Source organism: Nothobranchius furzeri, chromosome 1, assembly GCF_043380555.1.
Source record: "Nothobranchius furzeri strain GRZ-AD chromosome 1, NfurGRZ-RIMD1, whole genome shotgun sequence".
NCBI classification, from domain to species: Eukaryota; Metazoa; Chordata; class Actinopteri; order Cyprinodontiformes; family Nothobranchiidae; genus Nothobranchius; species Nothobranchius furzeri.
In genome coordinates, this window is record NC_091741.1 from 103,233,118 (window position 1) to 103,257,818 (window position 24,701).

At 42.1% G+C, this 24,701-nt stretch overlaps 2 protein-coding genes across 3 annotated transcripts in view; one reads left to right on the forward strand and one right to left on the reverse strand.

Moving 5' to 3' along the window:
* The window catches only part of pdlim7 (PDZ and LIM domain 7), a 138,211-nt gene extending 126,340 nt beyond the window's left edge, over positions 1 to 11,871 (reverse strand). Inside the window, exons 1-2 of one of the 2 annotated variants that reach the window (XM_054738928.2) lie at positions 11,507 to 11,871; positions 7,064 to 7,162 (exon numbers count right to left, since the gene is read on the reverse strand). In XM_054738928.2, coding sequence (XP_054594903.2) covers positions 7,064 to 7,159 — 96 coding nt within the window. In that variant the 5' untranslated portion in view covers positions 7,160 to 7,162; positions 11,507 to 11,871. Of the gene's footprint in view, positions 1 to 7,063; positions 7,163 to 8,886; positions 10,906 to 11,506 lie in introns of those variants that run through there. The other variant, XM_054738927.2, reaches the window with a different exon arrangement.
* A 5,104-nt stretch (positions 11,872 to 16,975) lies between these two features.
* cltb (clathrin, light chain B) lies at positions 16,976 to 20,910 on the forward strand. The gene is made up of 5 exons (XM_015942428.3): positions 16,976 to 17,337; positions 18,018 to 18,052; positions 18,203 to 18,320; positions 18,410 to 18,521; positions 20,239 to 20,910. The coding sequence occupies exons 1-5, from the start codon at positions 17,202 to 17,204 to the stop codon at positions 20,402 to 20,404; spliced, it is 567 nt and encodes a 188-aa protein (XP_015797914.3). The 5' UTR covers positions 16,976 to 17,201; the 3' UTR covers positions 20,405 to 20,910.
* The last annotated feature ends 3,791 nt before the right edge of the window (positions 20,911 to 24,701 follow it).

Below are 24,701 nucleotides of genomic sequence, written 5' to 3' on the forward strand. Positions count from 1 at the left end.
GCCTGCCTCCAGAGGGTTAAAAGTGCCTCCTGCACATTGTTCTCGTCATATCTGTCTGAGCATTCTTTCTCTGTGGCCATCTCCAAATTTAGGTCCTCCACCACCTCCCTCACCCATGGTGTCCCACAAGGTTCTGTGCTGGGACCTCTACTCTTCCTCCTCTCTCTGCTTCCTCTTCAGCACATTCAGAGCTGCTTTAAAGGAACCTCCTACCATCTTTATCCAGAAGACATCCAACTGTACATCTTCTTTACGCCCCATGAGATGTCTAAGCTGTAGCTGTTACACACCTGCTTAGACTTTTAAAACCTGGATGGCTGAGAACTTTCTACAGCTGAAAGAAGAGAAGGCTGAGAGGAGAAATCCTCTCATCAGCAGCAGGTGATCAACAGAGTAACACCGGCCCAAAAAAAAACTAAATACACCAAACTCAAATATCATGGATCAACGATGACTGAGATTGGGTCTCGACTCGATTAATCAGATTAAACAGGAAAATAAAAATCTAATCAAATTTATTTATAAAGCACTTTTCACACAAATATGTAACTCAAAGTGCTTTACAAATTAAAAAGACCCCACATATCCCACCAATGTCATTGAGTAAATCAATTAAAAACTACTAGTGAAACATTTTTTCTCTCCTTCCTTTACTTTAACAACAAAACATTATTAGGAAACAGTTTAACAGCATGCAAAACAACATGCTACAATCTAAATATATCCATAATTAAACTATGATCAGTAAAATTGTATGTATTTCATTAACATGTTCAGTAGTGAGCTGCTGAAAATGCTTAAAACAATAAATTTCTACAGCAAAAAATGTAACAGTGACACATTATGAACAGGTGTAAGGTTTTGGCTCAGACAGAGCCTCTGCCTTGTCACTCACTCTGGATGTTACCAGATGTTTGTCAACAGAAGAAAAAGCAAGAGTCCAGGATGTTGCAGAGCTCTGACTTTTTAATTTTTTTAATGCAAACAATCCATGACATTGGGGCATGGATTTCCCTTAACAAGCAATCAACCGACCAACAACAGTGCCAAATCCATCTGGCCTTTTCAAGCTACCTTAGAACCAACCACTATGACATGGGCAGGGGAAACAATTAGCTTGAAATCTTACAATCAATAAAGTACGTCTCAACAAAATGTTTCAAACAATCTATTTATATATTTACCTCCTACCTTAACTCAAAAGAACAAAAACAACAACAACAACTGCACTTAAACAAACACAAGATAACCTCCTCTCCCCCCCCCCCCCCCCCCCCCCTCTCTGCAGTCAGTTAGTTTCTCCCTCAGTAGAGCTGATTAAGCACACCAGGAACTGATCATGGCTGCCTATGGGCGCGCTTCTATGGCATCTATGGCAACACTTAAACAAATTACCTCAGAAAGAAAGGAGTGATGATCACCAATAAATCAACTTAACTTAAAGTAATTTATAGATTACCAAGCTTATTTGACCGAAAACACACACAGAAATACAGGATTAAACAGCACAAGAGACATAATTATCAGTGAGGAGATAAACCCCTCACAACAGGTTAGCAATAATCCAGTTTAAATTAAATTCACAGATAGACACGTTTGTGAATTAAATGCTACAGTGGCTTGCCAAAATCCTGCTGCAGTGTTTAGCTGAGCAGACTCGAACCTGATAGCAGTGGTTCTGCTCCATAAAGCTGCAGACAGCTAAGAATAAACAGAATGATGAGGACTTTTCCTCCACTTGTTGAGTTTAAATGTTCTTAGTTTCACAACTATCGTGTTTTTCCAGAGCCCCACTTGATCGTGAGCCTGCTACCCGCTAGCATTAGCTAATCTGCCCGTAGTTGCGCTTTTGATCCCATACCGTTTCTGCCTTTGTGTCTTTGCCGGTTTCTGTTTTCCTCCACAGCACCTAGATTAGCACATTGTGCGTCGTTCCTCATCAAAACACCGGGTGTCTCTCTTGTTCTGATCTGCCTTGGTCTGCTCTGTTGCCTCCTACACATGAACTGACTGACTGTTAAATAAAGGTTTAGCAACACAAAAAAACTTGCACAACAAATTAATCGATTTTTATCGATTTTATCAATTCATTGTTGCAGCCCCACGTCCAACACTATAAATTTTCTGTTTAGTTGTGTTTCTGTGGAGTATACAGGTTACCTTACACTTTTCACTGATCACCTCATGTTATTTTTGTCGTGAGTTAAAATCACACCCCCCACCCCCTCATGAGCGCAGCAGCCAACCCTCATTTCAATTCAAGTTTATTTATATAGCGCCAAATCATGAAAGGAGTTGTCTCAAGGCACGTCACACAGTAAACATTCCAATACAGGTCAGTTCATTAAGCCGATCAGTTAAAAGTTTCCCGTATAAGGAACCCAGCAAATTGCATCAAGTCACTGACTAGTGTCAGAGTCTTTACAGCAATCCTCATACTAAGCAAGTATTCAGCGACAGTGGAGAGGAAAACTCCCTTTTAACAGGAAGAAACCTCCAGAGGATCCTGGCTCAGTATAAGCAGCCATCCTCCACGACTCACTGGGGATCCAGAAGACAGAGCACACACACACACACACACACACACACACACACACACACACACACACACACACACACACACACACACACACACAAAATATACCAAGTAATGTTTCAATGGTTACATTGTGATGTCTTAGTAAATATTCTATTTGGTGAGAGATAAACTTTATTGTATTTATCCTAGTGAATCTATAATTAAATGGGTAAACTAGTAGTAGCACATTCAATGTCAAAGAAATTAAAATGTTATTATCAGGAGAGGGAGAATGTTTAAGTGGTTAGCAGAAAGTTTTGCAGGCTAGCGCTGCAAAACCAGAAACTAACTTCCGTCTAAGCCCTAGTCAGTTGGTGACGTTTCACAAGGAGGTCTGCAGAAATTGCTATTGAAAACAATCCCCTACTCCGTGTTTCTGCGTTAGCGTTATAGCAGAGATGTATCATCAGTCATATGTATCTTCTGAGGCCTCTGCTAGTCGGTCAGACTTGTGTTTTCTCTGCGATACGGCGTCGAGAACGGACATTGGATTACCGGAGAAGTTCAACCGAATTCCAACCCCAGCTGGCTGGATATCATAACTGGAGGTGCAGACATGTTTGGGTCAGTTTGACTCAGAAGACCTGCGAACCGATGTGGAAACCAGGGAGGATTCTGTTCATCTTCAGAACCAAAATCGGCACAGTTTTTTAACTTTTGTTAAATATTTAATGTCTGTGCTTTCACCGGAAACTCTCAGCTGACAAGTTCAGCTGAATATAGGCCTTAGCTCCACCATGTGTCCCAATATAATTCAGAAATCTACAGATAAATACAATAATGTGCTGCCAGTTTTACTGCTGCGTGTACATATTGATATAACTCTGGAAAATATTTAACCGACAACTTAACTGAATAAATCTTCCTGATGCTGAATGTAACTCGCTAGCTCGACTCGTTGTTTGCACTAATCAAGGACGGCATGGGATGAGGATCAGCACCTCCAAATCTGAGACCATGGTTCTCGACCAGAAAAGAGTGGCTTGTCAACTCCGGGTCGGGGGAGAGGTCCTACCTCAAGTGGAGGAGTTTAAGTATCTCGGGGTCTTGTTCACGAGTGACGGTAGGAGGGATCGGGAGATCGACAGGCGGATTGGTTCAGCGTCTGCAGTGATGCGGACGCTGAGCCGATCCGTCGTGGTGAAGAGGGAGCTGAGCCAGAAAGCCAGGCTCTCGATATACCGGTCGATCTACGTCCCAATCCTCACCTGTGGTCATGAGCTTTGGGTAATGACCGAAAGAACGAGATCGCGGATACAAGCGGCCAAAATGAGTTTCCTCCGTAGGGTGGCCGGGCTCAGCCTTAGAGATAGGGTGAGGAGCTCGGATATTAGGGAGGGACTCGGAGTAGAACCGCTGCTCCTCCGGATCGAAAGGAGCCAGTTGAGGTGGTTTGGGCATCTGGTCAGGATGCCTCCTGGACGCCTCCCTGGGGAGGTGTTTCGGGCATGTCCTGCCGGCAGGAGGCCCCCGGGTCGACCCAGGACACGTTGGAGAGGTTACATCTCCAATCTGGTCCGGGAACGCCTTGGGGTCCTGCCGGAGGAGCTGGTGGAGGTGGCCGGGGAGAGGACGGTCTGGAGCTCCCTAGTTGGGATGCTGCCCCCGCGACCCAGATAAGCAGAGGAAGATGACGACGACAGGACGGCACGGTGGTTTTACTGGTCCTATACAGTTATATACAATATTAGCAACAGCAGCTACTTTGTTTTATGTGCTGGAGTGACGTAGGCGAAACACAGTTCTTCACTGTCTGGGGGAGAGGATTTTGATTTTCTGTAATGAATTATGACAAAATTCCTTAAAAAAATGAAAAACTGAACCCAGTTCATATTTATATAGATGGTAAAGTGTAGTTATACTGAATCTCTACAATTTTAATGCCGAGTCTGGCTAATACCTTTAAGTTTTCAATATGATTTGGGATGTAAACAATTACATTTAAGGGGTCTATTAGGGCATGCTATAATAAGTACAATCCAACTGGACACTCAGGGGGTCTAAGGCACACCTGTACATTATTCATGCTGTCTAATCAGCCCCTTGATATGTCACATCTGTGAGGTGGGGTGGATTTTCTTGATAAAAGAAAAGTGCTCACTAACACACACTTGTAGACAAATTTCAGAACAATATTTCAGAGTCATGGGTGTTTTGTGTATGTAGACAAATTTTCAGATGTTTGAGTTCAGCTCATGTAAAATGGAAGCAAAAACAAAAGTCTTGGGTTTATAATTTTGTTCAGTGTAACAACCAATTATTTATAGAAGAAAGTCATGAAGATTAACAAGGCTGCTAAAACTTTCACATCCCATATCGAATAACATTTAAAGAACATTTCTTTTATCTTTTGTAGATGACGTAAAAAGTTTGTTGTTATAAATCCAAAGAGGAACATTGTGTTTCTAACCAGGGTGTCTGCCAGCGAGCTGGGCAAAACCAAGACATGCACTGACACGGAGGGTGATAACTGCTGTCATCATCACAGGATTACATCAGCTAAGAACACACACACACACACACACACACTGCAATGTGATGCTACATGCAACAGACAGCGCACTTTGTGCAGTTAAGACTGTATTTGACTGCCACGTTTTAGTGCTCTACTATGACTAAAGGAGGGAGAATTCAGCGAGTATGATCTGGAACTGACTTCCAGTTCCCTCTGCAAAAGGAAACACCACAGAGTGAACAAAGCTGGCCATTTCATAAATGTCACTCAGTCAACTTTATTGTTAATTCTACTACATGTACAGCACATACATACAGAGAATCTAAACTGCAATTTCACTCTGACCTTTAGTGCAATAAAACTGCATTAAAACACGAAGACCAACACAGCTTAAAATAACACTGACAAAATAAATTATAAGAATTTAAAAGCCTTAAATCCCACAAAAATAAAAAAAACGGCTATAAAAACTGACAACGCTTAAAATAACGCTAACGGATAAAACATTTGTATTTAAATACATATGCTAAGATCAAAGTTCAAAGTTCAGTGTAGCATGGTGGGGGGTAAGAGAAGAGAGGCAGGAGGCACGGACTGAATGGTTTAACTTTCTAATGGTGCTTACACATTAGCGTGGTACAGTCCTTACAGCAGTGGTACCTAACCTAGGACTCATGGATCCCCTTAGCCGTTTTCTCGTACCACGAGTACTCCCTTAGTCATACGTGTTGACGAGTCCCCAAAAGTAGAACGTACTGATTATTAAATGAAAATAATTTAATGAAACATTCTTAACACTAGGGTTGGGCATTGAGGATCGAGCATCGATTGGAACCGGGACCAACTGCTAGTTTTTCCCGGAAATTCCTAGTTTCAATTCTTAGTATGCAGGTCGGAAGAGGAATCCGCGGCTGATCTCCATGAAAAATAAACGTGAACTGCAAATTGTGATCAATGCTTTCAGAGCTGATCACACCAGCTGTCTGTGTGCAGCACAGAGTCCCCCCTCCCCCCACCTGCGCGCAGATGTTGGTCAATAATGCCAAATATGTAAATATGTGTTTTAGTAATTTTTATACTGGCTTAAAAATACTTCATTAAGTCTCCTAAGCAGGGGTGTAGAACGTTTTTAATAGGGCCAGCCCAGTAATGATCTTGGACCAAAATAAAGAGGGCAGAGAGTCAAATAAAGGGGGGGAAAGGAGATGTTTTTCCAGACGCCAAGAAAAATTAAATGCCAAACCCCCCCCTGCAAAGTGTGTCACTGAGAGTTTAAAACAAAAATTATTCTTGTGCAAATATTGGTGTATTCACCTTTAATACTAGTTATTAAAATGCAGCAGTTGCTGGATTAGTACAGTTCAAAGTGGAGTGCATCAAATAAAACAATATTAACATAATGGTGAGACGTGTCATAATCCCCCCCCCCCCCCCCCCCCAAATCCTGTGTGAAGATTACAAAAACAGCATCTGCATTAACCTTCATAAATGTTGGAGATTGGAGCTGCAGAACCAGGCTCAGGCTGTTCCGCTCATCAACATTGTCGAATGTAAACCATTTCTCCAAACTAAGCTATTCATAATTGAGTTAGAAAGTGATCATTTATAACATTTACAAAGAAACAAATCTCAAAATGGCCAAAATGGCCCTTTAAGGTTGACACCATAAACCATAAAAATTTGAGTAACTTATGAAAATATGTCACAGCCTGCTGACGATACCTATTGTGAAGGGGAGCAGAAGTGTGTGTGTGTGTGTGTGTGTGTGTGTGTGTGTGTGTGTGTGTGTGTGTGTGTGTGTGTGTGTGTGTGTGTGTGTGTGTGTGTGTGTGTGTGTGTGTGTGTGTGTGTGTGTGTGTGTGTGTGTGTGCGCGTGTGCGCACGCTTCTGTTAATCAGCCAACATTCACACAGAAACTTGAGAGAAAAACAAGACTTCTTACTGAGCCTTCACATGCAGAATTACCAGGAAGTCGTTGAACACAATCTCATCGTCTCTCCTCCAAAGTTGATTAAAATATGTTTTCTTACCCTTGACACGGTGAGGGGCATGCTGAAGTCCTTGCCCCCCTGCAGCCTGAAGCCCCAAGGTGCTGGGCCGCTCAGGGTGACAGTGTACATGTTCATAGCCTTGAGGAAGACAGGGGGGAAATGACATGTGTAAATTAGCAAGAAAGCTAAGAGGAAATGTTTCCAAGGCCAAGTGTTCCTTCCTGATATGTCTGAGTATCTTTGCTGCTTTGTTTTCAACACAAAGGCATTCCAAACCAAAAAAGGAAAAAATAGCACTCTGGGTCATTTTGTTACTTTCAGGATGAATTGCAGCGAAAACAGTTTACAGTTTTATTGTAAAATATTTTTTTACGAAATTATACAAAACACATTTCCTCACAAAGCAGTCCAACAACCTACGCCATACACTGAGTCCAGGAAGATCACTGCGTTCTGGAGCCTGAGAGAAATTCAGACCTCGTGCACCAACAAATCCTTCCCCTGTACATCTATTTTGTCCCTGTGCATAATCATTAATGAATTAGTTACATGTACATGGGCTAAACTGTTGGTATAACAGATCTAATGGGACCCTAGAACAGCAGCAACACTTTCAGGTTGAGAATAGAGAACAAAGTAAAGTACTCAACTTGACAGTGGTGCGACGGATCAAAAATCTCGCGGTTCGGATCATATAATGGTTTTAAATCACCGATCGGATCATGTTTCAGATCAGCAGAAAGAGAAAGAAAAGAAAAAACAAATAGCTTTGCTGTCTCTTTATTTTGTACAACACTTAGTGAAACATTTTCTGACCAATTAGCAACTTGCTATAAAAGCAGGCGTTACAGAGGTTTGATTGCTGATTAACTGTTAAAACGGTTTGCCCTACATAGACACGCTTTCCCTTCGTGTACAGCTTTCACTGATCTCCTCACCTTTCTGATGCGCTGTTTATTTTTCTTTTGTCGCTTTTTACAGATTTGTCCCCAACAATATTTTCTGTTGCTGCTGCCTCTTGGCGTGGTTGTAAATGAGGATGAGTTCTCAAACGACTCATCTGGTTAAATAGGTTACATAAATAAAATACGTAAAAATACAGGTCCCGCTACATTCATGTTATGTCTAGGGCCAGTTTCATGCACCACCCCCTCCCACACTCCTTTCACAGTGATCGGAGGTGTGTGTGTGTGTGTGTGTGTGTGTGTGTGTGTGTGTGTGTGTGTGTGTGTGTGTGTGTGTGTGTGTGTGTGTGTGTGTGTGTGTGTGTGTGTGTGTGTGTGTGTGTGTGTGTGTGTGTGTGTGTGTGTGTAGTGCTGCACCATGCCGTCAGACTGGAGGCACGTGAATGAGTTATTTTTTGCCGTTTGCATCACCATTGTATTTTACAGGCGAGCCAAAATGCCCCGGTACATGCAACCTAAAAGATTCAGGTGCTTTTTCAAGCTCCTCTCCTTCTCCGTCATGACCATCGCTGTGCGTTTCTTCTTTGGACTGAACAGGTAGCGCATCTGCCTTCCACCTGACCAATCCGCAAACATTGCGCGTGTCAAACCGTAGAGAGAGATCCGTACGGATCACGGATCTACGATGAGCCGTTGTACCCCAACAACTTGACATTTATTACTGTTTCAGGTCATTTGTACAACATTTAAGCACTAAAACAGAGTGGGACTGTTTGTCCTTTTCTGATATTTAATTACAAGGCCCATAGAATATGACTACCTCAACAAAGCTAGCTTTCTATGTTAGGCAGTGTCATTGCTGTAACCATGACCTTTGACCCCCCTGCTCCAGCCCTTGCTCCTCCTTCTCCTTGGCCGTACCTGGCATCATTGTTCGGTATCACCATGCCCACCTACCTTATGCTTAAGGACCAGCTGGTAGCGCCAACCTGGGAGAAAGCCGGAGTCAGTGATCTGCTGGGACAAGCAGTTTCTGCCTCTGCTGCTGCTACGTGTGACACAGGCAAGCCTTCAGCCTCTCCTCAATCCTTAGAGGCTATATAAGGAATGTAAAACTACACCAAACTATTTCAGCCCAACACCCACATGAGTCACAGGCCTGGGGGGTGGGGAGCAACATCAACTATACCAAAACTCAGGCAAAGGTCCATCACATATCAACTTTTTCACTTGGTTTGTTTCGTATATGTACTGGAGATCCAGGAGAAAGACAACTCAAGCCATGGAAGTCTACCGTCTTTCAGGATAGTTCGAAGCAAATCACAAACCAAACCCACAATTAGATTTAAAACATCAAATCATATAAGCCCCATTGCAGCTCCTTTTTAGTGACACTGAAACAGTGGTGTACTCATAGATAATAAAGTTGATTAATAAAAATCAGTTTTGATCTAATAAAAAGTAAGCAACAAGCTGAGGACCCCAGTCTAGAAATCTAGACAGACGGTAGCAGAAGCAAAATGATTTTGCTCTGCATGTCGGTCTAGCCACGCTCCACTGGAACCTCTGGAGCCCATAACCAGTCTGGTGGCGTGCCAATCACAGCACTCTCAGTTTGGTGGGCGGATTCTTATTGACACTGAGCGAAACTAAGATGGCGATAGCTCGTTTAAAATGGCTTTGGCACCAACTTTGAACTATTTAGGGTTAGGGTCAATATTCTCAATAGAAGTCAGAATATGTGCCTTCTAGAGTTTCAGCTACCAAAAAGCATCACTCTGAATAAAACTCCAAAAGCTGCACATATTTGTGATGAAAACTGCTTAAAACATGAAATAGATTTTCTCACACCACATTACAAAATGATAAGCTCTTTTAAACAGCTTAGCTTGATGATGATCATAGTGCTGCAATTAAATGTACAAAAATAATACATCACAGTGCTCATAGTTAATGTTTCAGTTCATTTTGGTCTAATGTAAAAAAAACTCAATTGATTTATAATTATAATGCCCCATTGTGTACCAATGAAGCCAAGATATGCACGGGAGTTAACAGCTTTTAGACTTTTCAATGTTTTTAATGAGAGTGTTTATTTTCCCTGATGATAGGGGGCAGTACGTACCTAAATCACTGCAAGTATGCATTATTTTTGTGTTCAAATAAGACCTTACCAACAGATGGCCATTAGGGTAAAAAATCCCAGGGATTGCAAACTCCAGCAAAATGACAAGCACATCAGATTCCCTTTCATCACCGCCAAGAGTGAAGAAGTAAATGTGTAAAATAACAACGTTTATTATTGGTGGAAGTTTTTTAACCATTTGATATAAATCAGTAAATGTGTTTTTTTCTTACGCCCTTTCGTAGCATGAAACATGGCATCCAATATGGCATTGCCCAGAGACTTTGGGGGTGTTTCACCTGGCCTTGCGAGGCCAGGCGCCTTGCTTACAAAGACACTGTCCTTCCTTGGTCAAAGAAAACGGTTCAATGGAACAGACTTGCACCACATGACACAGGAGAAAACGTTATATTTTATGCGCATATGTTTCAATATAAATATATAATGAACCTTTTACTTTTTAAAGTGTGTATATATTTGTGAGTTACTACCTGCTAGCCACCAAAGCTGCAACTACTAAACAACTAACCAACCATAGACAACTTCTTTGGATTGAAAAAAAATAACATTTTAGATATCAGCCCGATCACTACAATGATTTGACTTACATGTTAATTCCCTCTGGGGTTAATAAAAGTATCTTTGATTTAAACTTGAAATTTGCCCCTGAAGTAGTTGCCGGCTTCTTATCCGCCATCCTTTTGAAAATATCACGCTGTATTCTGGGAATATTTTGACCAAGGTAACCTACAAGACACCTCTTGTGTATCCTTGCTCAGCTAGCTAAATGGCTAACAAACGAAGAACAGACGCCTCGGTAGAATATAACGTTTTCTCCCATGACCGCCATGTAAGCCGTGGTCACGTGATGCAAGTCTGTTCCATTTAACCGTTTTCTTTGACCAAGGATGGACAGTGTCCTCGTAAGCAAGGCGCCTGGCGTCGCAAGACATCACCTTACAAGGCCAGGCGCCTTGGCACTGAGAAACACCCAGTGGAACAGGCCTTGGCAGTTTCTGATGACGTATCTCCTAGGCAACCTGGGACCAAGACGAGGTTCCTCATTGAGAAACACCCTTAGACTCGCTCCGAAATATTTTAAAACATATTTATATGGTTATATGTTAAGAAACCGCCAATATTTTTCAACAACCGGGCATCTTTTAATTAGTTTACAACAACATTTCGATGGCTATTTCTAGAGACTAATGATAAAAACTACACAATGTCCCTTTAATACGAGTGTTAATGAAGCTTCATGCTGGGAACACTTAGCGACACAACAGACAGGATAATAAACTAGAAAACTCATAAGTTAACAAAAAACAGGCAAAAGAACTGAAACGGGGGGGGGGGGGGGGGGAATACGTCAATGGTTGACAACTGCGTCAAGTTCGTTAAAACAGTATGTAGACGCTGTTCCGGTCAGGAAGGAGGTTTAAAAACGCTTACCTCGTTGCCCTCACTAGTTCCGACAGACTTCACTAGTATGGTTGTTGTTTTTTTGCCGAATGATGAATAAATAGTTACTTTGTCCGGAACGTCTCAAACCTCTTAAAGGGGCCGCCACGGTTACTCCTGCTGAACGATGAAGTTCTGAAATTCCTTTTAGCATGAGGCTTCTGGAACGTCACCGGTCACGTGATCCCGGGCTACAAGAAGCCCCAATGTCTGGTCAGCAAAATATGTTATTGTCCTCAACCGGGATGAGAGGCCGTGCTGACCCCAAGTCATTGCAATATTGCAATGAGCGTAATCCTCCAAGCCTCGAACAATGTTAGCTTCTGTGTAACAACATAGACGTTGTCACATGCGTAATTTGGAATCGTAGGATGTCCAAGGAAGGTCCCGCCTTTCTCGCCTCTCATAGCCTAGAAAGGCTCTCCTATGATTGGCTTTTTCATTTTGCAGAAACCCGTGTTCTCTCGCTAAAGTGCAGTTTTATGGAAGCGTATGTGTAACAAAACTCTTATTATTATGCAGTAGCAGAAATGATATTTCATTTTATATTACCACTGCCAAATTTGACTCATAAATAAAATTAATGAGCAATCTTCCAAACTGCTTTTTAATTTTCTTCTTCATCATTGCTTATTCTGTGACTTCATGAAAAGTATAAAGAAAAAAACATTTGAGGACTAATTTTCAAATAACACTCCAGTAAATGTGTAACAATTCAATTTGAAATGTCAAATCTGAAAATTAAACTGCGTTAGCAAAAATGCATTTTCATTTTCACTTTACAACTGCTTAGTGTGACTCACAATTAAAATGATATAGCAGTCCTCTAAACTGCTTTTTCATTTTCTTCTTCATCATTGCTTGTTCTGTGACTTAATGAAAAGGATAAAGAAAAAAACATTTAAGATGTAATTTTCCAATAACACTCTAGCAAAAAGTAACAAAATTCTATTTGAAATGTCAAATTTGAAAATTAAACTGCATTAGAAGAAATGCTTTTTCATATTCACTACACAACTGCTTAGTGTGACACAATCAAAATGAAAAAGCATTTCTCAAAACTGCTTTTTAATTTTCTTATTTATCATTGCCCATTCTGTGACTTCATGAAAATGCTAAAGAAAAAGGCATTTGAGAACTAATTTTCAAATAACACTCCAGCAAATGTGTAACAAAATTCTATTTGAAATGTCAAATCTGAAAATTAAAATATATTAGCAGAAATGCATTTTCATTTTCTTTTTACAACTGCTTAGTGTGACTCACAATTAAAATGATATAACAATCCTCTAAACTGCTTTTTAATTTTCTTCTTCTTCATTGCCCATTCTGTGACTTAATGAAAAGGATAAAGAAAGAGGAACTGATTTGTCTTTTTCATGCCTGCCCTGCATAAAGTGTTTCATAATTCAAATTGAATTGGCCATTCTGAGCGGCACAGGAGAGTGAAGTGAGCATTCACCTCACTCTTCTGAACTGAGTTTGACCTCACATCACTAAGCATTGATTTAATTATAGTATTATTTTACTCTCCATATATTTTATTTATCATTTATTTTCTTACTTTAGTGATTTATATTATCTCTTTTATTTTCATATTTTTACTCAATTTAATACAGTGTTTTCTCTGTAGGAGCCCTCTGCCCCAGGGGCGGTGTTCGACTGTTGCTTCCTGGGCGCTCTACAGGTGGTGTTTGAGTGGAAGTTGGGGTATATGCTCTCCCTCCTCTGAGCGCCCTGACTTAGTTGCTGTGGAAGACCTGATGCTGCCGGGGCAGACGGCTCCTCTGATGGCATTTCCTTACCTTACCTTACTTGGCTCATGTGGAGCTCTCGGGAGACCGATGTTTTCCACCCATTCTTCCCTCCCCGCAGCTCGGTGTATCTCTGTCTGATCGCAGCTTCTGTGTGCTGCGCGGGCTGACGGCTGGTTCTCCCCGCAGCTCGGCGCATCTCTGTCTGATCGAGGCTTCTGTGTGCTGCGCGGGCTGACGGCTTGTGGAGCTCTGGGATGGAAACCTTTCGGCCCAGTTCTCCCCAGCGGCAGCTCTGCGCATCTCAGATGGCAGCAGCGCTTGTCTGCTGTGCGGCAGCCGGCTTGTGGAGTTCTCGGTGACCTCTGTGTTCCACCCGGTTTTACCTAGCGGTCAGCCCGGCGTATCTCTGACTCAGAAGCTCTGGTGTTGTGCAGTTAACTCCGGTTGTAGCTAGGTTGCTACCTCCGTTAGCTTAGCTCCCACCTCTGCGTTAGCTTTGGGTTAGCTTCAGGTTAGCTTGTAGCTAGTTCGACCGGGTGTCGTCAGTTGATCCCAGCCTTACAGCCCCACCCTCAGCTCCACCTCTCTTCCCTTTTTTGGAATTGTCGGGGCTTGACGGAACCTGTGACACGGTCAAAATGGCGGTGGTGGCCACCTCCCATTTTAGTACAAAAATGTGATATTGGAGCCTATGGAATGGAGATGTCCAGTATATTTATGTCGATGCTCCAGCCCCAGTGTATAAAACCCTCTCCTTGTCTCAGTGTTGTGTCGGTCCAATGTGGTATTCCGTCAGTCTTCTCGTGTCTCTAGTGCTCTAGTTCAGTAATTGGACATTTTTGGATTTTTGGCTCCCAGCCTTTGGATATATATTTTTTGGTTCATCCTAAATAAAGGATTCTTCTTAATTTTCACTCTGCCTCGTGTCATCCTGGGTATCTTCATTTTGGGTCCATACCATCTCCTTCCTCGCATCGTGACATGCTCTGAAGAACTGCTCGGACACCTGTGTAGAGTTAACTACTAGAATCAGCACTGTTGCTATTCAGTTGGAGATTCTGAGAATGACCAAGCAGATTAACCTATGAGGCTTAGATCGTGTATAAATATCCCGGATACTTATATAATCGATCTAAGTTCATACACCAACCTGTTTGGTCTATTTTTAATCCAAAGATTAATATTATTTTAAGGTAATTAGATTTAATAGCAAAAGTTTATTTTTGAATCAGAAGCGAGGAATCTTTGCTTACTGCTTATTATCATTACATCAGAGGAATGCAGCAAAGTATTTGTGAAGCCACAACACGCACAACCTTGAGGCGGATGGGCTACAACAGCAGAAGACCCCACTGGGTACCACTCATCTCCACTACAAATAGGAAAAAGAGGCTACAATTTGCACAAGCTCACCAAAATTGGACAGTTGAAGACTGGAAAAATGTTGCCTGGTCTGATGAGTCTCGATTTCTGATGAGACATTTAAATGGTAGAGCCAGATTCTGGGCTAAAACGCTGGTGGCGGTGGTGTAATGGTGTGTGGGGGGGGTTGTTTTCTTGGCACACTTAAGGCCGCTTAGTGCCAATTGGGCATTTTTTAAATGCCACAGGCTACCTGAGCATTGTATCTGACCATGTCAATCCCTTCATGACCACCATGTACCCATCCTCTGATCACTACTTCCAGCAGGAGCACCATGTCATGAAGCTAGAATCATTTCAAATTGGTTTCTTGAACATGACAATGAGTTCACTACCACAATGGCCCCCACCGTCACCATTAGTATGGTGTTCCTAAAATTCCTTTAGGTGAGTGTATAGCCATCCATTCATCCATTCATTTTCTTCTGCTTATCCAGGTTTGGGTCGCGGGGGCAGCAGCCTAAGTCGAGAGGCCCAGACTTCCCTCTCCCCAGCCACTTGGGCCAGCTCTTCCAGGGGAATCCTCAGGCATTCCATGGCCAGGTGAGAGACATAGTCCCTTCAACGTGTCCTGGGTCTCCCTTTAGGCCTCGTCCCGGTTGGATGTGCCTGGAAAACTTCACCAGGGAGGCGTTCAGGAGGCATCCTGACCAGATGCCCGAGCCACCTCAACTAGCGTCTCTCGATGTGGAGGTGCAGCAGATCTACTCTTCCGAGCTTCTCACCCAATCTCTAAGAGAAAGCCCAGCCACTCAGCGGAGAAAACTCATTTTGGTCGCTTGCATCTGCGATCTCGTTTTTTCAGTCACTACCCAAAGCTCGTGACCATAGGTGAGGGTAGGAACCGGTAAATCGAGAGCATCGCCTTCTGTGTCAGCTGTCTCTTCAGCATGACAGACCGGTACAGTTCCCCCATCACTGCAGTCACCGCACCAATCTGCCTATCGATCTTGCGCTCCAACTTTCCCTCACTCGTGAACAAGACCCCGAGATACTTAAAATCCTCCACTGGGGGCAGGACCTCATCCCTGACCCAGAGAAGGCATTCTTACCCTTTTTCAAATCAAGACTATTGTCTCAGATTTAGAGGCGCTGATTCTCATGCCAGCTGCTTCACACTCGGCTGCGAACCGCTCCAGCAAAAGTTCCACAAAAATAAACAATCAATGATGAACAAGAGTCTGCTTCTAGACCTGCAGAAAGAGAAAAAACACACAACAATACAAGAGCAAGCTCTGAGGAAGTTTGCAACCACGGATGAAACTGTCAGCAAGCAAGGTAAAAAGAAACCTTTTCTGTGTTTTAAAAAAGAACCAAAAATGGAATTAGAAATCAGACACAGCAAGAACGTACCAAAGATGTTTAAAGAGCTCGCCATGACTGCATCAACCTGATGAGGAACTATAAAAATCAACATTGTTTTACTGAACAATCACACAACAATAAATCAGTGCATTTAGTGCCAACCATAGCCTTAAGACCTTTGTGTTGAAAATGCCGAAGCCCGTACTTATGAGAGCACCATGTGAGCACCTGTGTGCGTTCACACGCTTGTATATGTAAGCTTTCTCTATAGGAGCGTCCAATAGAGTGTGAGAGGCCACAAATCTGCCCCCAAAGATGTGTAGGAGATGGAGGGAGCTCCAAGTCCCAAAGATCCACGAGCTGCCTCAGAGCACAGGGACCCTCAGAGTTGTCATGAGTGTAAACTAGATCTATTAAACCTAAAATATGCTTTCGTGACCAGGCTGTAAACATGTTTATTTCTGCTGTGAAATTGGCATTTTTTACATGGGAGTCAATGAGGCTTGACTCACCTCTGACACCAGCCCCTAGCGGATGAGGGTGGAACTGCAATTTCTGTCACTTCATTGTTTGCTTCATATCCAGACCCGATTTATGCACATACGGTACATATATATTGATGTCTATGGAATTATGGGGGCTTTTAGCCATTCACCCTGATGCATCCGTCTTCACCTGTCTCTTTCCAGGCAAGGTGCTGCTCATCTCGAACAAGGCCCATGTCTATCCCTTTTATTTCTTTTTTTTATATAGTGCTAAATCACGGCAAAGAGTCGTCTCTTGTAATCTCACCTGTTGAGTTGAAATGTTCGTTAAATCTATTAAATCAATCAAAAAATATATATATACCTTTTTTAATTTTTAAGCACATAATGCTGTAATTCAGTCTGGTCCATTCCGACTATGGACAGCAGGTGGCGACAACCTACAACAAATTGTCAGTGGTCCCACGGAGTCCCTTCTGCCAGTATTACAGTGGATAAACAAGTGGAGAAATGAATCACCTGAAGGCCTTAAATTACAACCTGTATTGTTTATAGACTTAATTGCTAGCTCGGTTTTCCGCGGAGATTTTTAAATCTACCCCCAACACATTAAGCTGTTTGTTAAAAGTTGCTGAACTAAGTGTCCTGTTTAATTTAGGAATCAGGATCGACTACTACAGCAACTAGCCTCAGTTAAACTTGAACATTTTGTGAAATATGGCTAACAACGGAGTAAACCTGGTCGAAGAGGACCCGGCCGCAGCTTTCCTGGCCCAACAGGAGAATGAGATAGCAGGGATTGAGAACGACAGCGAGGACCTACAGCCGTTTCATCCGCAGACAGTTAACTACGGTAAGTTTGTGACTCGGCTAACGGCTAGCGAGCTATCACGTACCGTGCTACTCGCCACAAAATTATACAAATTAACTTAGCATAACCGACTAGTATAGTTGATAACCAACACGACTGTTTTGTTTAGTCGCGTGGAATAAGAATGGAACAGATTTGAACGGCGGTACGGTTTTAAATGATCTTACATTAGTTGTTGCCTAGCTAGCTAGCTAGAGTGCTTAGCATACCGGCTTCGTATGATGGCAGTTATCAAGAGATGTCAAACCGGTAACCATGACACATTTATTTAACTCTGATTACATATAAAGAAATATTCGGGAACGTGACATTGTAATGAAGCTACATAATAGTAGCGAGTCGTTTGTCACCTAAAAAATGTTTTCTCCGATGACCCTGAATTTTTCCAGTTCGTGTGAGGCTACGACATATCATTTGCCTGATGTCAACGTTTGCGTGCGCAGATAAAACGAAGTGATGTTAACCGAAAGTCCTGTTTCGTTAGCTAACATAAAAAACATCAGTGCCCAAACGGGAAAAGCTGCATTTCTGAGCGTCAACTGGTTTTTAAAGTGCAGTAACTAACGAACAGCAGCAGATAGTCAGGAAGGCTGGCTGGCTGCTCCAAACATCTCATCTTTATATCTTTGTCTCTTCAATCATTATGTTTGATGACTTTGAAGACGAGTCTACCTCAGTGAACGGAGATTTGTTTCAGGTGAGATCAGTTCTGTTTCTCACATTTAATGCAATCCACCTTCGTCTTTGTTTAAAGGGTACTTGATCAGATAACTTTCAAATTTGTCTTGTGTGAATGCAATGGGCCTATCGTCTAATGAAGGCAGTATTTTGTTTTTGTTTGAGGCAGGAATCGAATGGTCCCACAGACGGCTACGCAGCCATCGCCCAGGTGGATATTCAGAGACAAGAGCCTGAAAGTTTACGCAAGTGGAGGGAGGAGCAGAGGTCTCGCCTTGAAGCATTGGGTAGAAAGTCGTCTGTGAATTCTTACTGTTGTCACATGTTTTTGTAGAAGAAACTTAAAAATATGTTTTTTGTTGAATCCAATATAAAGACTCAGCTTCCAAGGCAGCAGAGGAGGAGTGGAGGGAGAAGGCTAAGAAGGAGCTGGAGGACTGGCACGTTCATCAGAGTGAACAGATGGAGAAGAACAAGGCCAACAACAGGTGCTGGCACCTGTTAACACCTAAACATGTTACTGGCAGTTTTATAACGTCATCAACACATTATAATTGAAGGAATTCGCTTAATTAAAGATATTGGCCAGAGGCAAAATTCCTTTGAATGGCATGTATAAAGAAGTATTAAAACCTCAGATGAAAAAGGTTTTGGGATTTTCACGGCTGGAATTTTAAGAAAATCTGAGGTTTTTGACTGGCGCGGGAAAAACAGAAACTAACTTCCGGTTTATGTCCTGGGCAGCTGGTGACGCTCCACAAGGAGATCTGCTGAAACAGCGATAGTAAACAACCCCCGACTCCGGTGTTTCTGCGTTAGTTATAGCAGAGAACAATGTGTCATCAGTCAGATGTAGCTTCTGAAGCCTCTACTAGTCAGTCAGATTAGGTTTTTCTCTGAGATACGGCGGCGAGAACAGATACTGGATTACCGTAGAAGTTCAACCAAACTCCGACCCCGCTAGCTGGATATCTCTACCGGAGGTGCAGACATATTTTAGACTGTTTGACTCTGAAGACCCGCGGCCCGATTTGAACATCGAGGTGGATTCTGTTCATCTTCAGAACCAAAACCGGTACAGTTTGTTTACTTTTGTTTAATATTTCATTTCTGTGCTCCACTGGGAGCTGTAAGCTGACGAGTCCTCATCTGGCCTTAGCTCCATCATGTGAACCAATATAATTCAGTAATCTACAGATATGTGTGCTGCCAGTTTTACCGCTCCATGTACATATTGGTATAACTCTGGAAAATATATAACTAATAGCTCACCAGAATAAATCTTCCTGATGCGGGAGTAACTCCTTAGTTTGACTTGTTTGTACTAATCCAGAGCCCAGAACTAGCAATGCGGTTCTAGATGGATTCATAGATGTAGGTTATTTTGGATCAGACCTATGTTATTTAAAAATGAGTTTAGGACACGGACACATGGCTCAGACCTTTTGCTGCTGCTGTAAACGCAATTTTCCTTAATAATTAGGAGCACGAAAGTAAACAAAATACAGTTACTCACAATACTAGCATCAGCAGCTACCTTGTTTCATGTGTTGGAGTGATGTAGGCGGAACGCAGGATGGCAGTGGTGTGAGAAATAAGAGATGGACGGTGGCGGGAAATGTAACGCAAATGAGCAGACCGGGTAATATCGTTGATGTGAGATTGAAAAGAAAGTGTGCTGTCGAAGATACCTTACTGGTTACTGATCCCTTCATGCTATTTTTCCAAGAGTAAAAATCCAGGCCCCCCACCCATTTCCTGGTTCAGAGTTTGACAAAAAGCCGTAAAACTGAGCAAAATGCCTAGCAACACTACAACTTTTCAGCTGAGTTGTGTTTCTGCGGAGCATACAGGTTACCTTAGACTGTTTACTGATCACCTCATGCCTTTTTGTCATGAGTAAATATTTCGCACCCCCACACCAGCAACTCCACCTATGAGGGGGCACCCACTTTGTGTCATGGAGCTGGCATGGGAATAAAAGTACACTCATATGGACTGATTCAAACCATGCTGTACTGAGCTGTTTTAGGCTGAGTAGTGCTCCTGGAAAAACCCCTCAAGTAACCATGACTGTTAACTATCTACCCAACTAATTTTACATGATTGATAAAAAGATCTGCATAACTTTCAATTTTTAACTCTTGTTTTTTTTTGTACCCCCCCCCCCCCCCCCCCCCCCCCCCAAACACACACAAATCACAGATCATCTGAGGAGGCCTTCCTGGCAGAAAGTGACGGCCCAGGAGCTGAATGGGAACGAGTAGCTCGTCTCTGTGACTTCAATCCCAAAACCAGCAAGCAAGCAAAGGATGTTTCACGAATGCGCTCCATCCTCATCTCCCTAAAGCAGACGCCTCTAATTCGCTAGAAAATGTGCTTTAGAGAGTTTTCTGCTCATAACATTGCCTTTTATTCAGTTTTAACAATGTACCTGAATAATTTGTGATTTTCCCATTTTTAAAAGCCTTTTCTTTATGCATAACGTGATGGGAGTACTCTTATCACCACTATTATACCAGAGAAAATATTGTTACTGCAAGATAAACTCTTTCCTTTTACATTTAACTTACACATTTTAGATCATTGTAGGCCAGTATTTTAAAATGCAAAGTTTTTTTTTCCCCACGGCTTAGGTCCAATTCAGAACAGTAGGCTAGATCGTATTCATTCATGTCTCGTCTATGTAGAATGTTCATTTTAGTTACATGAATCTCCTAGTTTTACATAGCAAACACGTTTCTGTTATGAACATTAGCTTGTGGCCTTTCTGATCTGGCTCTTGCTACACATTTGCATTGAGACCAGTTATCATTTTCTATTTAACTGGGCAAGACGAAGCAAAACAAACAGAAAAAGCAGCCTCACAACCAAAAACTTAAATCATCATCTAAACTCAGAGATCATGGACAGCCATACTTAAAGTGAGAGTCAAGGCATGGGTAGAGATGTATTTCATCCACACTTCCTGTTAGAAAAATGCTTCTGAAAGAGGCGTCACCTGGCAGACAGAGCAGCACTGAGGCAGTGATAGACCGCACCCCCCTCTACCCCTCCCCGTGTGCTGTCGGAGCTTCTCAATCTAAAAACGAGTTGATGAGCGCAGCACACAATCACACCAGACTTGCAGCTCAGGAGAAAAGCCGATACAGATTCTGCAGCATTCTGAAGGATTTCATGTTAACCACGATCATTAGATGAAAAGGGGAGGTGGTCATTTTTTTCAAGGAGGCGAGCGGCTCAGAGCACCAACGTGTCCTATCAGAAGGTGAGTGGCTGAGCCAGGTGGAGGTGCAGCGGCCTCACCTGGAGACCAGTGCAGTGCCGCCACGTAGCTGATTCTACATAAATGTGGAGCAGTTTTTAACCTGAAGATGGATATAATTATGGTTTTGGGCTGAAATATTAAAGTAAGTTGCACTAAACTGCCACACTAATGATTACACGTGTCTACAGCACCATTAGACACTCATCTAGGTTATCAAAATAAAGTTAATTTAGGCGTTACTTGCTCTTTAAGCACAGATCTGTTTGAATATGTGAACGGTTTTACGTATTGTGTGGTATTAACCATTTTGTACTTGTGTGTAGAAATGTTCTTAAATTTAAGAACGGCTCTGACCATGCATATGCACAGCACCTAGTGGTGGAACAGGGGAAACCACACACTGAAGATCTCAGTCATCCATGAGTGTTCATGCACATTTTTTTTAACCCAATCAGCAATTATGTCTATGGAAAATCAGCTTTGTTTGGGGTTAGAACCTATAAAAGACACTTGTGACCAACAGGAATTTGACTCTAGCATGGCTGATCTCGTCATTGGAGGATGTGGCATTGTGCGCACTCTGGTGGGAACGTGTCTCCTGTGAATAGGCTGATCTTCCCAAAGTGGATGCTTATGGAGCTATTCCATGATTTGGGACTAAGTCCATATTCGTTATTGACAACTTAAAGAGCAAGTCACCCCCAAATCAACTTTCTTTTGCTGATAAACTATATAAATGAGTGTGCTGTAGACACATGTAGTCAACAATTTTGCACTTAGTTAAAATATAAATATTTTGCCTAAAACTCAGTGTTGTGCCATCTTCAGGTAAAAACGCAGCACTGCATTTGAATTTAAATCTGCCTTCGCTATTGGCTAAGAGGTACACTATGATGTTAGCTGGTACATTAAAACCCTTTTTACCAGACACACCGTGCTGGCAAATCGGCATAATATTACGACAATGGTGTCTTTTATAAACGCTCCATACTAGCATGGCGTTGTGCGTATTTTACAGCATTCATTTCGCTTTGCTTGGCAGTAATTCGGTAATGGTCTGTCTTATAAACGGCGATTGCGCCATGGCACAGCAGAGGGAGGTGTCATGATGACGTGCTCTGGCCAGTAAATATATTGAAAGTGAAAAGTAAACATGGGCAATAAGTTTTTCTTTTTGAACAAAATCAGCAAACTGGAGCACCACAGCGCTCCATGAGCATCTCTGTTATAGCTGAAGCTCAGGTCATCAGAGAATGCACAGGGACTGATGGAGAGACACCTTTAGGAGGGGCTTGTTTAAAAAAACTTAAAAGATCAGATTTAATCTCAATAAAAAGCAAGTTATGTCCAAGATAAACGGATGTCCACTGCAGCGCAGAGACCGCCCCCATACCCCCTTTATGCCGCCATCACCTAATCTTTTGTAAAAAGGACATGATTGCATCACATTACCGCCACGGTTTGTCCACTTATAAGCAATTTAAGAGTCTCTGATTCAGCCACAGGGTTGTGGCAAATTGACGGCATTGTTTTGTAAAAATGTCTTTTATGATGTCACAATGTTGTTGTGAGCCTATGTGTGTGAATTTGTTAGCGACTCTGTCTGCCAGGCAACGGCATTCGTTGCATTTTTCAAACAGGAAGTGGGAGTGGAGTAAGACTCTGGTAGGGTGTTAGCCTAGTGAACTAGACCAAATTCTTGCTTTGCAAAGAATGGTCTAGGCATGCTCCATTGCAACCTCAGCAGCTCCTACCAGGACTCTGGCTAGCCAATCACAGCTCTCTAGAGGGGTTTCAAACACATAAAGAGCTGTGATTGGTCCATAATGGTGAGCCAATCATAGTGCTCTATCTGCTTAGTGAACAAATCACAGAGCTTTATCCGCTTTGTGGGCCAATCAGGGCACTATATGCCTGGTGGGTGGGATGATGCAACAGAGTGAAACAAGAGTATGTCACATTCATTGTCCAGTGGAATGCGGAGATCATTTGAAAGACAACGGTAGAACCCGCCCCACAACCGAGAGCCGTCAATGGAGCGTGGCCAAACTAAATACATTTATTTAGTCTGGCTTGCCAGGCTAGTAGGGTGTGACTTTGTCTTTAAGAATTTCTTGCCACCACTCCCTGAGCCGTATTATGCCATAAATACTGTGGCATTTTAAGGGTGATGAACCACCCCGTTAGTTAACTTTCTTATTTTCAGCTTCAGCAAAAATAACAGCTCAGTGTCATGAAGTCTGGGAGATCCCCTATGAGAACCCCCCAAACACACACACTGCTCCCTGAAAATACATGCATTGCCAATGTAACCAAATTGAATGATGGGTCAGAGGAGGCTGCAAACATTCCTAAACAAGAACAAAAGTAACTCCATAAAGAAAATGCATACAACTCATGTAAACTGTAAATAACAGAATGGGACATTCAGTCTGTTACTGAATGGGTTTTCAATCAGTTTTTTCCACTGCATTTACAACCTCTGTAACGTGTTTTGTTCTACTTTAGCAACCAGTGCCTTGATCTTGCTGTCATTTATTTATTCTTTTTTTTTTTTTTGTGGTGGAACACAGGAATTCCCCTTAAGAGCTTAGGATGTGGTGACACCAAAACCTGAATGGACATGAGCACCTAGATATGCGCATGTGGGATTTATCAACTGTCAATTGCAGAGGAACACGTGTACAAATGACCGTCACATGTTCCACAAGTCAGTATTTTTGCCATTCATACAAACATTCTAAATTTCGTTAGCAGGGTGGAACGTAGGACAGTTTCTATGAAAGTTTGATAAATGAGGGACCACGTTTTCATGATATCTGCATTGTTCACACGTTGCCTATTTGGACATAATTAATTGAAAAAGCGGTGAATGTAGAAAAGGAGCTAAACGCTAAAAATGCTGTATCACATCTAATCATTTATCCTTATGTCCCTGCTGAGCTTGTTGCTGTTTAATAAACCTTGAAGAGAATCAGTTTAATAAAATGATGTGTGGTTCAGCATCTTTCATACAGTCCGATTCCTTTAAGTGTAGGAGGAATTGCTCACACTTAAAACACAGTTGATAAAAAAAACTGAAGAGACGTGACTTCAATAGTCACGTTTTAAATTAAAATCTCTTTCTTTGCATTCGTGATGCAATATTAAGTTTTATCCTCATGGACGTTTGGTGTTTAGAGAGGACTTCAGTCCATTTAAATAGTTTAAAAGGGATATGAGTTTTTTTTTTATTCCTGAACATAGACGCATTGTGTACACATGAGGCATTGGGTTCATACTTTATAAGGAAAATCATTTACATGAATAATTTTAAACTGAACCAACAATAGCTTAGCTGATACCACTTTGTTGTTCTGTGCAACATCAAAAACAAACAAAAAAAACTTGTATTATCATG